Source organism: Maniola jurtina, chromosome 3 (assembly GCF_905333055.1).
Source record: "Maniola jurtina chromosome 3, ilManJurt1.1, whole genome shotgun sequence".
In the NCBI taxonomy this organism is placed as follows: domain Eukaryota; kingdom Metazoa; phylum Arthropoda; class Insecta; order Lepidoptera; family Nymphalidae; genus Maniola; species Maniola jurtina.
Genome location: NC_060031.1, coordinates 10773420 through 10791006, shown reverse-complemented (window position 1 = coordinate 10791006; position 17587 = coordinate 10773420). Strand labels below are relative to the sequence as shown.

At 37.1% G+C, this 17587-nt stretch overlaps 1 protein-coding gene across 2 annotated transcripts in view; it reads left to right on the top strand.

Moving 5' to 3' along the window:
• The window catches only part of LOC123880801 (ecdysone receptor), a 319231-nt gene that overhangs the window by 153510 nt on the left and 148134 nt on the right, over window positions 1-17587 (top strand). For both annotated transcript variants that reach the window (XM_045929120.1, XM_045929118.1), the window contains one exon: window positions 10974-11243. In XM_045929120.1, the coding sequence (XP_045785076.1) occupies window positions 11027-11243 (217 nt within the window). In that variant the 5' untranslated portion in view covers window positions 10974-11026. The remainder of the gene's footprint in view (window positions 1-10973; window positions 11244-17587) is intronic.

Here is a 17587-nt window from a genome sequence, read left to right as displayed (position 1 = left end):
GAGAAGAATTACACGAATACACAACATTTTACGGAGCAGAAAATTTCTACTTTGCTTTACGTTCCTTTATTTTAAGGCAACTATATATTTTCATTTAGATAAGGGAATGCAGAGTTCTGGTGCGCTGGTGGCGGCGATTGCCCATTTGGATGCAAAATTCAGCTCGCACGGATGGCGTCGGATGCTCAGAGAATCCAGCTTCATCTTATTCTGAATACAAACTTTCAAGTTAAAACTTTCAGAGTCAACTCCAACAAGGAACGTAGCAAAATTATTTTAACAAGCACTTGGATATTATCTCAAACTATAAATCTCACGTAAACCCAATAATATTACAGTTGAGATAGCACTTTAGTTATGTCAACGTGAGTTTTAAATACAAAGGACCACGCGTCATTTTGGGTCCACTATTCAATAGTGATGAGACCCATGTCATACTGAGAAAACTCTTGGGGTGTAGGTACTTCATTTATTTATAGGTACAAGCATAGGTATAAGTTCAAATCTAGCGCGAAAATGGTGTTTCGGTAAGTTTTTTGAATTACTTAATGAAATCAAAATAGTTTAATTCAGAAAGTAATAATACATATTTTCACAAATATTAAAAATACTTAAATATAAAAATTATAAAACAAAAATATCATCCAAATCACTGTAACGAGGCAGGGTGCCCAGAACGCTGCCTGCGTTACCTCGTTGAATGGCCAGACTAATATGCTGACCAAGGTAATTGACAGATTTCCGGTCACCCGTCGACTCCACAAGACGGGATGACAGATCCTTAAAAAAGGATCTGGCATGAGGATGCCAGATCCTTGTGGGATCCTTGTGCCAGGATGTGGGGCGAGGGCCCCACAAACCCATGGTCTCCACTCCAAAAGGCACAAATATGAAATTATTTTCTATATTTTCATATTTGCGCCTCTTGGCCCTTTCTTAATGAAATGAAGTTTATACATCCTTAGACCCATAAGTGTACGAGTATTATCTATGCTTATTGCTTAGAGCTTTCATAATAATTGGACTCAGTTATGCCAAAAGTTGTCAAACAACTTTTAAAAAATCATATAATATTTATATCAAAGCTCTAAAGCAAACTGACGTTTAAAACAATTATACTTAGTTAAACCATGAGCAATCACAAGACAAGTTTTAAGTGTTAATTTTACGAAATAATGCAATGTGGCTTGATACAATGCCTATAACCTATAAATCGAAATTTAAGAAACCCCCGACACAAAAACCTCTGTGAGAAAACTAGTAAAGAGCTGATAACTTTCAAACGCCCTTCTCACCCCGCCACACCTCCAGAAATCAGACAAAAAATATAAATATAACATTAATTGATAGATGCTGGACACAATATGAATAACGTAATCCTCATAAAAGTAATGAGTAAGTGCATTACTCACGCGCACTAAATCTGCACTCGGCTTTAATTGCTTGATCTTACCTTGATGGTATCCTTTGTATCTTCATCTGCCTGTGGCATCGTAGCTCCTAAACTAATGAACCGATTTTAATTTAGTTTTTTTTGTTTGAAAGATGGCTTGATCGAGAGTGTTCTTAGTTATAATTTAAGAAAATTGGTTCAGCCGTTTGAAAGTTATCAGCTCTTTTCTAGTTACTGTAACCATCACTTGTCGGGGGTGTTATAAATTTTTAATTTACACATGTTAACAGTTTATTCAGAGTTTTCACTATCTACTCTACCATTACTGAATTTATCACCTTACGTTTTTGATCAAAACTTGCGAATGATAATAAATAATTTAAGACTACTCCTCGGTGCGTTGCTGTGTACTGTATTAGATTGGTAAATAATTATACAGATAATAAATCCAACACGTCGGGTGGAGTAGGCGGTTATTTACGACCACCATAAAAAGATACAAAGGACACCATCAAGATAAGATCAAGCAATTAAAGCCGAGTGCAGATTTAGTGCGCGTGAGTAATGCACTTACTCATTACTTTTATGAGGATTACGTTACTCATATTGTGACAGTCCAGCATCTATCAATTAATGTTACCTATATTTAGTACCTATATTTCTTTGTCTGTTTTCTGGAGGTGGGGCGGGGTAAGAAGGGCAGTAAAGAATCGGGCTCGTAGGATCTCTTCTTCTCGCATCGGTTCCTCAATTTTGAGGGTAGTTGCTCCGTCGAGATATCACCTTCTTCGCGATGCTGCGCCATTGTTCCCTGTTTACCTTAGAGGGCGTATGGAAGGCATTACGCGTCCAAGAGGATACGTACCTATGTAGGATATTTACCTGCTAATACCCCCTCATAGATAGATGGCGCATAGATGGAGACTCGGATCTGAAGATCGCATCGGTACCTGTCTTTCACAACGCCCTTTGGGCTTGTCATGGAGAAAATATCCCCCTATCTGCATGACCTCGTTATGAGGTAGCTATGAAGCTGCTCTCTTTCAAAGGATGGTAAAGTAAAGGGATGCAATCCCCACTAGGGATCGCTGAGTCTTTTTAGCTTATCTATTGTATCCATGTTGTTGTTTTTTTAGTTGCAATATTCTTTTATATCTCACTTCAATAACAAATCTCAATGCACCGAGTATTGGACCGTTCTACAATAATAACAAATCAGTCGATTTGAAAACATTTTCTGTATGCATTATACCTCGTATCTCATGGCTATAACATTCAAATATTTATTCTTAAGAACGTAGAACTGAATAGAAAAATACTGAGGAACATAAAAATGGTGTTCAATAATACTCTGAGCACTCGTATGAGTATGAATACCGTTACGTAAAATAAGAATAAAACTATTGTAGAAACAGTTTACGTTAGCGACACAATTGAAACTTGTTTTTATATTAGAAGTTCTGACGTTGAAGTTCTAGAGTTAAAACACCTAGAATAAACTATTTCAATACTAATATTATATCTGTAACGGCTAGGATTCTGACGCATACTGAATATCTCTTGAATAAAAATCTCAATATGATATCTGCTATTTCACTTTTTATTTACCTTGTACCTAACCTACTTCTGGCTACGTAACCAATCTTAACGAAGTTTGGTACAAGTATAGCTTGGAATCCTGAACACGGACATAGAATAATTTTAGTCCCGGAAAAATCAATAGGTGGCCACAGGATGTTTAAAAGACTTAAACTTTGAAAATGTTATTTCCATCCATATTTTCACGCCATAAATTGGATGTTTGGTGGTTTGTGGTATCTATACCAATACCTCTAAGTGGGGTCTCCCAGTGGCAATTCAATTACTTTATGTAACATATAAGGAACGTAATATGCAATAACAAAATGTCATATGGACGCCTTTAATTCTATGAAGATCTCCTTTTGCAAGAAGCCGTAAATGGTTCCTTCATACAGCTTTTTCTTAATCATCTTGACAGATTGGTGCTCTTTTAAATCTTTCATGTCACAATGCTATTATCGGCAAAGTAATCAGCTTACGTTTAATCGTGTAATTTCATACAAATCTTTCGTAATATATAACGAAGTCGTGTCAAGCGTGTAACTGGTTGCCATCTTATGATTAAGTACTGCCATTTTGGAGAGCTGTCTATCGGAGCGTGTGATACATATTAAATTGATACTCGTATCAGTTATTAGAAACTGGTTACATTAGAATTTACAATCAATAGTTTTTTTTCTCTTAAGACATGATTTTCTATTAGTTTCTACCCTTATTCATAGTATTTGACGTATCACAAGGGTTGTATGTAAAAGGACTATGGACGATTACATCAGCCATTTCTCTTTTTTGATCCCGTTAGATCTTTTTACAATATTTTGTGAAGGAACTTGATAAAGTATACTCTCCTCGACTCACTTCTTTTTTCATAAAAATGTAGGGATAAAGTATTCCTAGGATTTTAGCAGCATATACTGTGAATGCGCCGATAAAATTGGGACGTGATTCCTTCACTGAATTTTCCAATCTTTTCATCTCCTTTCGATCGCCACTAGCTGTGGCATAAGACGTTGTGAGCGCAGAAACTGTCGTCTGGTGGGAATATCTATGGCATTCACATTCTGAGCGAATCGAGAAATCGTATTATTAAAGCACTCCCCTGAGGATATCAGAAATATATTGGTAGTTTTCGACGATATTTTCTAGCGTGGAGGTTACAGATTTTTTCTAGTTCAAGCATTATCACGTCAACATTCACACTCCGAATGCAGAATGTTTGGTACATTTTAAAATTATTCAGTAAGAGTAAGGAGCTGTGTGGTGCAGACAATAAAATGAAAGTGATACTTGAAGTTGAGACATCTAGTAAGTCCTTGAAATTTCTCTAGAGCGCTGCATACGTAATGTAATGTAAAGAGATTCGCGGCAAGTTATTTAACTTTTTTAATTTATTTAATGAAATTTGCGCTTGTCGGGTATGGACATGAAGGGCGACAGCGCTCGTAGAAAATTAAAATTCCCTCCTTTTTATTATATTTCACTTTAGACTTTGTTCATATTCATTATGTTTTATGCAGTTTGTAACTGATACCGGCTGACGGTAATTAAATTTATTACGACCCTTATTATAAATGCAAAAGGGTGTTTGTATGTTGTTCTATTGGTTTATCGGTTTGTCTTTCAATCACGTTGCAACGGAGCGACGTAATTTACCCCGACCCCCGACCCAAAAAGAGGGGTGTCATAAGTTTGACGTGTGTATCTGTGAATCTGTCTGTGGCATCGTAGCTCCTAAACTAATGGACCAATTTTAATTTAGTTTTTGTTGTTTGAAAGGTGGCTTGATCGAGAGTGTAGCTATAATCCAAGAAAATCTTTTCTAGTTACTGTAACCTTCACTTGTTGGGGGTGTTATAAATTTTTAATTTACACTTGTTGCATGTGTCTAGTTCAAGATCTAGTGAGTAACATAGGCTACTTTTTATCCCGACAAATTAAAGATTTTCACAGGATTTTTAAAAACCTAAATCCACGCGGAAGAAGTCCACGTATCAGCTAGTTATTATTACAAAACATTAAAAAATCATAACAGTGGCATGGACTATGGAGTTGATATTATGTAAATAAGTTAACTATCGAGGGACTTACATCCCGTGGGAATGATAACAATTTGCCCGTCGTCACCGGGGCCGGAATACACACGACGCTTTCAATAATTCATGGACTCCGCGCGTCCGCTGGGCCGAACTCTCTAATTACGGCAAACAACACAATTGACTTATTCCCACCTCGCTCGGTTATCGAACTCACCTCCTAGGACCATTACGCCTTAGTACAATCATGATAACAAGGTCGTTAGTCCATCAATGACGCAATAAACCGCGGCGGTGACCTCGCCGAATATATCACCGACCACGCTAGGGTCGTACCACTCGTAAATTCTATTTCCGCGTCGACAATTCCTAATGTTTTAGAAACACAATACGTATTCACGAGCGTTGCATATAGATTGCATTCTTTCGTATACGTCGCGCCAAGCTGACTGCGTCACTTCATCATATCGAACTGTATACTTTAGAAGTTTCATGATAAATCGCTTTCATATAAATCTATGCAGTATTATAATAGTTTTTATTTCCTGTACATAACAATATAGGATCTGACAAAAAGACGTACTGATCTACGTATTTTGATCGATCTTATTTATTTTTATTAGAACGTAGTTAATATACCTGGCAGGAGTTCTAACTTCTAATGCCACTTCCACCTAGTAGATAGGTACTTTTTTTTGTCTTATGAACTGCAGACAAAGGTTTGAGCACAATCACACCTGTGACCTGATTTATGAACGTCATGTGATAGTACGTTGATGGTACTCGTCAGAAACCTTCACGCAAATATCAACAACAACTGCACTAAGTTTCAACTCGAGCGGATAAACGATGCACGAACACATAGGTAACGGACACAAACTATATTTTTTATTTTATTTTAATCATAAAACCCCTTGATATTTATATTTAAGGGTCCTTTGAACCTTACTTATTATATCAGAAGTTAACATTGAAATTAATACTTTTTAGTAAATATTTCATTGACGTTTTATTATTACTGTGGATATGAATTTTCTTCATAAAGAATGTAAAACGGATCTTTCGATTGCTCTCGAGTCTCGATGTATTTTACTCTAACATTATCGTAATGAGCCATAAAAGTTTATCGCTCCTCGTAAAAGCACATCCTCTGTTTGGTCCGAAGGCTCGATGCGACGAGGCGAGAACGTCGATGTTACGATCTGTGATCCGGTACCACCGGTACTAATAAAATTGAACATCTTATGCGAAAAGTGTATGAGATCTCTGAGAAATAGAGTTTTGAATGAAATCGCATTCCATAAATCTTTCCAGTTACCTACTATACTTTCTCAACTGAGATGTGGCTTCTTAGATAGTCTATTTGTGAGTTTATTCATTTTTATTTTTGTTGAACTAATGCACCGACATCTTTTGTATTATGCAGATTCAGTGATGATTCACATTCACTTGTAAAGGTATGATCATCATCATGATCAACCCACTCACCGGCTCACTACAGAGAATGGGTCAATGAGAAGGTGGCAATAATATGTCTACCACGCTGGCCAAGTGCGGATTGGCAGACTTCATGTACCTTTGAGAACATTATGGAGAGATTTCTCAGGCATGCCGGTTTCCTCACGATGTTTTCCTTCAACGTTAAAGCAAATATTAAATTGCTTTGTGTATTTGAATAAAAAATTACTATGTTGATTACGTACTTACTTAGTTGTTCCTTGTAAATTTTTTAGACAAAATATTTAACGTGCAGTTTGCCTTTTTTTACCCATCAACATCTTGCGCGTTGACTGCATGCCAAGTAAGCCTCATTTTTTACGTAGGTATGTGGAGAGTTTTTGCAAAACACCAAAACATAACAGTATAGAAAAAATTAAAATCAGATAGGCCTCTCTAATGTTGTGGTTTATCTTTCTGCCATATTATTGTTTTGTACCAGAAAAAGTATTCATATAGGTCGGGTATTTAATAGTCAATGAAAACATAAATATTAATCTTCTAAAGGTTGTTATAGATTACGTTAGATACAATGAAATTATAACATTCATGTAACAATAACGCAACAATACAATGAATCATTTCATTTATAGAGCTCTGTCAGCTATTTATGATTCCCGCTTACTGGGCAATTTCTGGATTATTATGATGTAGGTATACCTACCTAAATAGCGAGTAAGTAGTTACATTCCACAATTAATACGATTATTTTAAATAATCGATATTTTGACCTTATTTCGATAATTTTTTTAGCATTTTGCAGCAATATTCAGTAAGTACTATCAAACGCCCAACCGCGGATTAAGTAGATACATGATTTAATGCGGCTCAAGCACTAGAATTCTCCAATCGTCTAAGCCTGTGGCCTGTTGACTTAACTTTAGTACTAATTACATTTAGGAGCGGCTATTCCGAAGCTGATAGCAAAAGTAGAACTACTTTTTGGAGAACACAATTTTAATTAATTTTAATAAATTACTTGAAAATAATACCTAGGTATGATAAAAATGTATGATATAGGTATGTCTATTCGTATTGATATGTCAGGTAAAAGAAGGCAGTAATTGTCCAGTATGCTGGATTCTTATTGGAATTTGATACTCGCAACACGTTTCGCTGAATAAAGGCTCCGGTGGCATAGCGTATACCTATTACCTACTTTTAATCACTAGACGAAACTTTGATATGAAAGCGAAATTCGTACCTATTATTTTAGTTATTATCTCACTGGGGGTTTCTCCGGCAAATTGATAGACCTATACGTCGTATCGTCGGTCGCAGAGAGTCAATAGAAAGCTCGACATTGGGCCGGTATGGAAGTGGGTTGGTGCAAGCGAGGCGCAAGTAGGTGAGCGTGTCGAGGCCGTGACGTCATGCGCTTTCTCTGCGCCCGCGTCCGTTGTGCAACGCCGGCTTGCTTTCGCGATGCGTTTTTCGGAATTCGGAGTAACTACATACATACTTTCTGATAGCCTAGTCGATAGGACGTCCGCCTCCTATGCGGGAGGTCGGGGGTTCGATACCGGGCACGCACTTCTAACTTTTTAGAGTTATGTGTGTTTATCTGGCTTTAACGGTGAAGAAAAACTCGTGAGGAAACCTTTATGCTAGTGAGCTCACGGTAATGTTCTCAAAGGTGTGTGAAGTCTGCCAATTCGCATATCTGCCATACCATACTGAGAAGATCCGTGCTCTGTAGTGAGCCGGCGATGGGTTGATTATGTATTGTCGCTATAACTAATAAGTAATAACTAATAAGTAGGTACTTACTTAAAATTACAAAACTGCCGCCATGAAAATTAAAAAATAAATTAAAGACGCTAATTCTTTTACGATAGTACGGAACCCTTTCTGTGCGAGTCCAACTCGCACTTGACCGTTTTTTATAAGATTATACCTACGACGAATGATTTACGTTTGAACTATGAAGCGTTTGGTGGTTTGAAGTATGCGAAAAAGACCCTTTTAGTTTATTCGTTGCGTCCAAATTCACTGTGTATAATGTATTGCACAATTCATATTTTATATTCTGTCGTAAAATGTTTAAGACGCAGTTTATTCTTGCTCATAAAACAATGTAAACATGCATATCTAGCACTTGCATGTACACGCGATATGCTTACAACAACTTACTGTTTTACATTAGGTATTTCGGTACACAGTTAGCGTTTGGTAAAATTGTTCTAGGTCAATATTTTGAGGTATTTTTTATGGCATGCTTATTTAATTCGAAGACTTCCGCCTCCTATTCTTGGGGTCCGGAGGTAAAATTTTGCATACTCGTTCTAAAAACTGATGTCTGTGTCTGTGGTTCTCCCGAATACTGTAAAATATGTAGTTTTAAAGTTACACGGGCTCAGAATTTACGTGCAAATCTATGACTTTTGACTTTTTTAGTGTTTAAACTATCGTTAGTGATTTCCATTTTAAGTATAGAATGTACTAGCTTTACTACTAGTATATTAACCGCGACGCGCAACGAGCCGAGTCTCTGTGAAAAAGGACCCCGGATGGGTTCGGAACTACTTACATTCGACTATATAATACTATATATGTATAGCCGGTATATTATATGCTTAAAATGGACTTTTCACTTGTTTAAAAGCATATATACCTACTTATCAACGTCGTTAAAGCACATCTCTTTCCTTAATTTTCCATAGTGTCATTTGCGTATGGAAAAATTATACGTATAGTTCGTACCTACCTACGCAACTTTATCAACATGTTTACGATTTTACAATAAGTAAGTACTTGTAGTAAAAAGTTATAAGCTCAATGAATGACCTTATAAAGCGATTAGTTCGAACTACGAAGTTAAAATAACAAGAAAATTATTACATTACGTTGCGTTTTATGTCTTTACAACCTCGATTCAGCAGGCAATGGAGATTCAAGATTTCTCGTTATCACGATCGACTGCAGACGTGTTAACCTACTTCGTGACAAAGAGTGCTTGTGTTCTGGTTGTTTATTTACAAAAAAAACGACCAAGGTCGTAATATATGAGGTTGTGAACGTTAGCATGCAATGGGGAGTCAATAAAATTGTGATTTATGAGACTGAAGTTTTGAGAGAAACTTTTTCGCTGCGATTTAAGATTTAGATATTGTGTATTATTTCTATCTAAATAATGTTTTTTCATAACTGTACTTATCTTCAATATAAAGTATAATTATTAGATATGATGAGAAACATGAAGGACTGTTTGTGGTGGTGTGCTATCGAAACGACCTACATAATATTATGTATATCCAGCAAAACATGCAAACTGATGGTCAGATAATAGTTAATAGGTAATTATTCAAAGTTTTAAATCCACCAGCCTTTATCCTCAACATATTATACGTTAGGTACAATAATACATACTACTTTAATTCATAGGAACATCAATACATATAAAAAGAATACTGAGTAACTCATCAATGTCCAGCTCAAGCTTCATTCCCCTGAAATTTTGCATAGAGGTTTCCTTTATAATTTAGACAAGAAATAAAGCCCAATTTTTCGAAACTTCTATGGGATTTGAAATAAAAACGATTAACATTTAAATATAGGATTTATATAACCGCTGCCTATCGTTACTTAATATAATAAATCGATTGAAAATGGACAAGCCACTTCTTTGGTCCTCTCTTTTAGGGGGCAGGCACTGTTTGAGCCATAGAAATATCGTAAAAAGGTTATGCCAGACTTGAGGTGTAAGTTTGTTAGTTTATTAGAGCTTATAATTGGACGATCACGTTTTCAAGGTACACTTTAATTAGCTATGAACGTGTCGTGTATATGAACCCAGCGTCCTTCGACGCTGCTACCCACCAATCAACCTTAGCTTAGAATAGCTTTTAATTTACGTTAATATTATTTCACAATATCGCTACATTTCTAACTACTTATTATTAGATATTTTGATTTATTTCACTGGCCTATTTTTGCTTTTATTTAGGGCCATAGCACATACGATGCTTTTAGCATCACCCAAGGTTGTAGCGCTTTGTTGATGATGATGATCCTCGCCTGTCCTCCGCTATTGATGATCTTTATCGTCTCCCTATGTTTTGTTGCTATGCATCGCGTAGTTTGCCACCTTTTACAGAATTTATAAAAGTCCTCTTGATCCGGCTTGTTGCTGATAAGTTATGTTTGGTGTTGACGGTCCCTTGTGCTCCGTCATCAGCGGTGGGATGGAAGTTCGTGAGGTTTTAGTAGGTAGGAGTCCGACATGACCACTGTGCTCCCCCGTGACCGGTGGTATCTATGACGGATTTTCCTCATGAAAAAAAAAAAGGTTTCCCATAGTTAGTTGTATGTCGGTTTTTTGTTCTAAATCTACCCGCAGCCTACCACACTCTACCATAACTACACAACCACACCTAGGACAACTCTACCACAACGAGGACAATCCACCACATTAGCGTACCAAGGCGAGGGGTTAAACATGGGTTAAACTTGATTCGTTTTGTCCGCAGAAGTGTGGAGCGCGAACGGCGGGGGCGGCGCGACAGCATGCGGTAGCAGCGGCATGGACCTGAAACACGAGGTGGCGTACCGGGGCATCCCGGGCCAGGTGAAGGCCGAGCCGGGGGTCAGTCATAACGGGCATCCCAACGGCCATGTGCGCGACTGGATGCCCGGCGGGGGCTCGCCGTCGCCGGCCGCCGCGCAGCCGCAGCCGAACGGGTACTCCTCGCCGCTGTCTTCCGGCAGCTACGGCCCGTATAGCCCCAATGGAAAAATAGGTAAGGAACTTAAATTAAAAAAAAATGACATAAAGTACCAAATAATCTATTAGGAACTTAAAAACTTCTATTGAGAAATGATTTCCAATATTAATTACTCATATTACATTAAGATGATGCCCGTAAATTCGTCGACATGTATTTGGGTCTTCAAAAATCGCGTATGACCTCTTTGATTTTCCGGAATAAAATGAAGTTCATATATTATTTGGTATAGGTGCATGATAGTCGTGCTTCTCCGTTGAGACAAATTGTAATTATAATTAATCTATTTGGTTAGTTTAATAGTTAGGTAGAATTTAGGCCTTACATTTAATTTTCAAAACCATTTTGTCATTATGTTTACAGTTTGTATATAACACCAAACACTAATAAAATAAATTATATGATTTGACGACGTAATTTTGTCAATAAGTAAATCATAAACATTCACGATTCCTTTGAACTTTTACCGTGAAACCATTCATAACACAATAGCAAATAAATGAACGTAAGAAAGCCTAATAATGCGGGGAAAAACATAGCCTTTTCATTCCTCGCAAAAGAACATCTTTGATGACTTCGGAGAAATCAACCGCGAATGAAGAAAATAATATAATATAATATTATAATCTTATATTTTGTATACTTACCTACTTAAAACACAAGCCTGACAACAAAAATTGGTCAAGTGCGAGTCGAACTCACACACGAAGGGTTCCGTACCGTCGAACAAGAAATAACACTTTTTTTTTTAATTTTCATGGCGGTAATTTTGAAAGGTTTAATATTTGCTGTCATAGCGGCAATAGAAACAGGTACACATTCTGTGACAACTCTAGCTATTACGGTTCACGAGATACAGCCCGCTGACAGACAGACGGACGGACAGTGGAGTCTTAGGCCTTATTTGCACGAGAAATAGAACAATTAATAGAATAGAGAGGCAATATTACAAGTTCAATGATGCTGATGTGATTTGTGACAGAATGGCGATAGCTTGGTATTTAAGACGTCCGTTGACCTTCTTTCGAGAGGTCGGAGGTTCGATCCCGGGCACGCATCTCTAACCTTTCGCCGTTTTGTGCATTTTAAGTAAATATCGCTTGCTTTACAGATGAAGGAAAACAATGTGAAGAAACTTGCATGCCTGTGCGATCTTCATGATGTACCCAAAGGTGTGTGAAGCCTGCCAATCTGTACTTGGCCCGCGTGGCGAACTGTGACCTAAACTCTTCTTGTTCTGAGAGGCGACCCGTGCTCCGTAGTGGGCCGGTGATGGGTTGATCAGGTCGATGTTACAGTAAAAAGTTATTAATAAATTTTGAATTGGAGTCAACGTAATAAAAACAAAATATTTTTAATATTTCAATTAATTAGTAGGTATAACCACACAACTTATTAAAGTAGAGTTCATTGAACTGGCTTTAAAATCCATTAGAATGAATGAACACGCAAACTGACAATTAATAATCTACCTACATGGGCTACATGTTACACAACATAAAAAATTAAACAAAAAAAGTAATCGCAGCTGTTTTTACTGATTTTTATCATAGATTTTAGAATACATAATATATTTGAGATCTTCTCTCTTTTTAGAATATTATCTGTTTGACTATCTGTTTTATTTTTTATCGTAGTAAAAATATATTTTTTTCATTTTTTTAACAAGAAGAAATTGAGTAGATAATATTATTATGGACTTTGAGTGACGGTAACTTGTAATGATTCATGTATGTACGTAATTTGCACGCCATTTCCATGGCAAATGTGGTGATACCAATATAAAATTGTAATTACTATTTAACCCGCATTTAAGCAAATAAAATGTTTTGATTTTTGATTTTTTTTTGAAGACCGTCACGTTCGAATTGGTATATTTCAGGCTATATGGTTTATATAAGATAAGTTTTTGTATTGTTTCCTCGCAAATGGGAGCATAGAAATAGTAAATAGAAATTCAAAATCACTTGAGAAGTCCTCGGCTTGGCCTCGGCCTTCCAATAGGTACCTACTTGGCTAATAATCGCCTTATTGCGGGCCTGGGCTGTAATATACTATTACGCCTTAGAATGTCTACCATAATTAGTAAGTATCCTATTCGATTTTTGCTCAAGCAAAGTTTGCCACAAATATAGTTACGGAACCAAAGATTAATTAAAAACGGGAAAATAATAACAATTTTTTCCACATTGCTTAAACAGTGGGGTGCTCTATTTTCCACTTTAGCCCACATACTGTTTACAGAGAGCGTTTCCTAAAAGCTTCCAGCCGTCAACGGCAGAACTTGTGGGCGGTCCCCACTTATTACGGTTATACAATACTTATACAATCTATTTTACAAGGTTAAACAGGCTTTGCTATAATCCAGAACAAAGAGAAAACCTATAAGTATGTGTCTACTGGAAAATTTGTCTCGGCAGTTTTCAAAAGCAAGAAAAGTATACCATGACCCTTCAAATCGGTTTTGGGCTTTTTCAGTTCAGAGAATATTTAGTACTTCTAAACTCTAAACTAAAGCTACTGCTGGCAAAATAAATAGATTTATAAGTGGTATGTTATAGGGTAGTTTATTTTTAAGTAACTTTGATATTATTGCCATGCGTAAATTAAGGGATGAAGGTGCCAAATGCAAACCATTTTTCCGTAGGTGTTGGTGCTAACCCGGTGCAGTATAGCGCGGCCGTGCGGGTGTGCGGGGCGTCCCCCATACCTCGATTGCCATCTCGACCTGTCGCGGACTATAGATTTTTATCTCTAATGTGAGCTTCATAAAAGCTTCACTTCAAAATTAAAGCATATCTCTTGCCTATACCTATGTAATATGCCTCATAATAAAAATATTTGTACTTACGTTTTTAATGTAATACATACTGTAGCCTTGACCAAGTGAGATTCATGATAACCTTCAAATTATTTTTAACAAGCACATGCCATTAACCCAAAATGGCTATCTGATGTTGTTTTATTTAAAGAATCAAGAAGGTCGTTTGACTTCCTACATTGAGTGTAAATTTTAATCTAACCTATAGGTTAGGCTAACCTGAAGGTTAATCTAGGGCAAGTTGCATTTTTTAACACTGACACAAGTTAGCCCTTGACTGCGATCGCACCTGATGGTAAGTGATAAAGCAATCTTAGATGGAAACGGGCTAACTTGGTAGGCAGTTGCATTAAACCCATACCCATGATCTATTTCTACACGGCATCGTACCGAAACGCATCGCTTGGCGGCACGGCTTTACCGGTAGGATTGTAACAAGCCACGACCAAAGCCTCCCACCAGACCAGACCAGAAACAATTTAGAGAACATAACTTCTAAACAAACCAGCAGCATCAAGCGACTTTCGCATTTATAATATGGGTGTGGAAGTGATATTCCGTGCATAGGTCACTGTATTTTCTTGTTTACGAAGCATTAAATAAAGGAGGTGTGCCATATTTTTATTCGTGCTGGTTCTCTCGTTCTAATTTATTGTCTGATGTCACGCCATTCAGTATTTTATGCACAAAACGATGTTTCCAAAACTGCATAGGTATTTTATACATACCTATTTTGAAGCGGTAACAGTTGCTACTAAAAATGTAACGTCAAAGGCCGGAAAATTTTCCCATAATATGATGGTCTATTTCATATTTTGCAAATTGCATTATGCACCAGAGCACTCAGTCTTAGCACTTGCCTAGAACAAGTCATTTTCTTTTTTGTTTTGATGAAAACTTGGAAATAATAATAACTAGGTACATCGACTTGGCAATACGTTTCAAGTTCACAGTGCCACTTGTCACGCATCAATAAATACCTACTAGTAAAACTTATTTGTTTATCCTTTATTGAATGTTAGTATTACCATCGAGATTCGTCAGCCTACAATGGTATATTTTAAAATGTATAAATCAAAACGTCATACAGAGCACCTGTTGAAAAGCCAGAGTAATCGAAGCAGCTCGACGAGTCTTGAAAAAGAAAGTCTCGAAAAGATGCAATGGGCAGTGGGCACATACCTATTAGGTACTTACCTATATCGGTGGATCGATCGACGTTAGGGTCCTGGAATGGCGACCCCACACTAAATCACAGCACTTAAAGTCTTATTAGTGGAACGGACGATCTTAAACGAATCGCTGGGAGCCGCTAGAGACAATTTTTTTTTTCAGTCAAACACAAGTTGGCCCTTGACTGCAATCTCAACTGGTGGTAAGTGATGATGTAGTCTAAGATGGAAACGGGTTAACCTGGAAGGGTTACGGCAGTATTTACTCCTTTAGTTTCTACTTTCTACATTCGCACGACATTCGGCACGGATCAAGGAGGAAAAGCGTAGCAGATATGGATAAGCTACAAATACACCAGTATCTACCTCGCTGCTGTATATTTTCATATTACCTACTTTCCTAAAAAAGTTTACTCTTAGTTAAAGAGATAAGATGAATAGATACTAATACCGCCTAAATATTAGTCATATACACCCATAGTGTACACGATGCCTTATATTTAAATCAAAAACCTTATAATAGCTTTATTAAAAAAATAGCATGTGGGCGCCAAAAACTTACGACAAAATGTATCTACCTACCTGTCAACGAGTTTTTCTATAACATTTTTACCAACAATACGTTTTGTCTTACAGCTTGATTGATGACGCACCAACGGTAGGCACTAGCAGTAACTACTACATATAATATGAATAATTATATCATAAGCGTATCGTTATCATAATACGTCAGTCTCATACAAACACAATTTGGTAGGCAACTCAAATATTTACTAACCTCTCACGACCTGAGTGACACTACGCAGCCAAGGTCATATCTTTTATTATCGCATTCCTAACCAAAAACAAATCTCTGGAATTATGACACTAAAGACCTCATTTGCCAAGCCCGTGTTTGCCAATAGGGGCTCGTGTTAATTTGGCTGGTCGTTTATCTTCGTTAAAGGTTTTTCCGTATCGCTATCGTGCCAAACCCGATAATGAGGGCAATGACCTAAGTAGCGTGATGTGCCGAGATAACACAGTGCTTATAATTTTTACTGAAAATAAATTCAATGGGATTTTAACTTTTGGCGTCCTTTTGCAAAACCCCAGAAGTGCTACGGCTGAAGTACGGCTTCTAAGTTCTAAGCATTCGTTTCGCATTGTGAATGCCTTCATACTGCCTGCATTGCAACGTGTAGGTACATGCGCGCGTTCTCTATAATTCTCTATATTAGCCAGCAGGGAGAGCTGGCGAATGCTCGTGAAGCATAATCAAAGTCAAAATCATTTATTCAAAGTAGGTATAATTGTACTCTTTTTGATGGTCGAAATTGTTAAATTTGTACGATATAGTGGTGATAATTAATTACGTAACTTAAAACTAAAGCTACGAGGGTTCCAAACGCGCCCAAGTCTGAGAATCTGAGAAGATAGATCATAATAACATCTGCCCTCAAAGATGTCACTTTGTGGTGATCACAACCGCTCTGCCAAGAGCGCTACGACGAAAAAGATACCACTTGATTGGTAGACTGTCCCAAACTTTGTTGTTTAATTGGTAGAATGTCTTATGTCCCAAACTTTGTTGTCATGGGTAAATGCAATATTTTCCATTACGCAATACTTGAATTTAAATTGACTGCAACGTAAGAGGCTGCCAGTTTGCGACTATCCGCTAATGAATCTATGAAAACAATAACTATGTGATTACTAAGGTGTAAGGCACACTAGCAGTGCAGAGTGGATGGGTGGCGTTTTTCTTGATAACAACTAACTTCATGTAAGTACTTTTAAAGGTGACAACGCGCGGCTCGCCCAGTAGCCCAGTTCTCAGTAGCCCAATTTCAAGCGTATGTAAATGTACATTATATACATAAGGCTGATTTTATATTGTTATCAAAAAGACTCGGCTCTACTCCACTTCGTTTGTATGCGTTGGTCCTAACGGACGCGGCTGACCGCCTTGACTATGGGTGTCTTGGATTATAAAATGTATACCTACTGGAACTGCCCAAACTATCGGACGTAATGTAAGCAGTGGTTGTAACCTTGAACGCTCAAACATCCGATAGATATCTCGTAAGACTCGTCTTAAATGATGTCCGATAGTTTGTTTCCGCCTTTAGGCATTAGACTCATCAGTCATCTCCATATAAATAAAAACCTTACATAACCTTACATACCTTACATAATTTCTGTCATCTAGTCAACATTACTAGCAGGTAGGTAACGAATTAAACACAATTTATAATTTCTATTAATAAATTTTATAATGAATCTTCACTGTAAACTTTTTAAAATTATTTAGATTTAAGCTCAAATCTGCCACAGATAAAAAAAAAACACAATAGCCAGATTTACTCTAGAGACTCTACCTAATC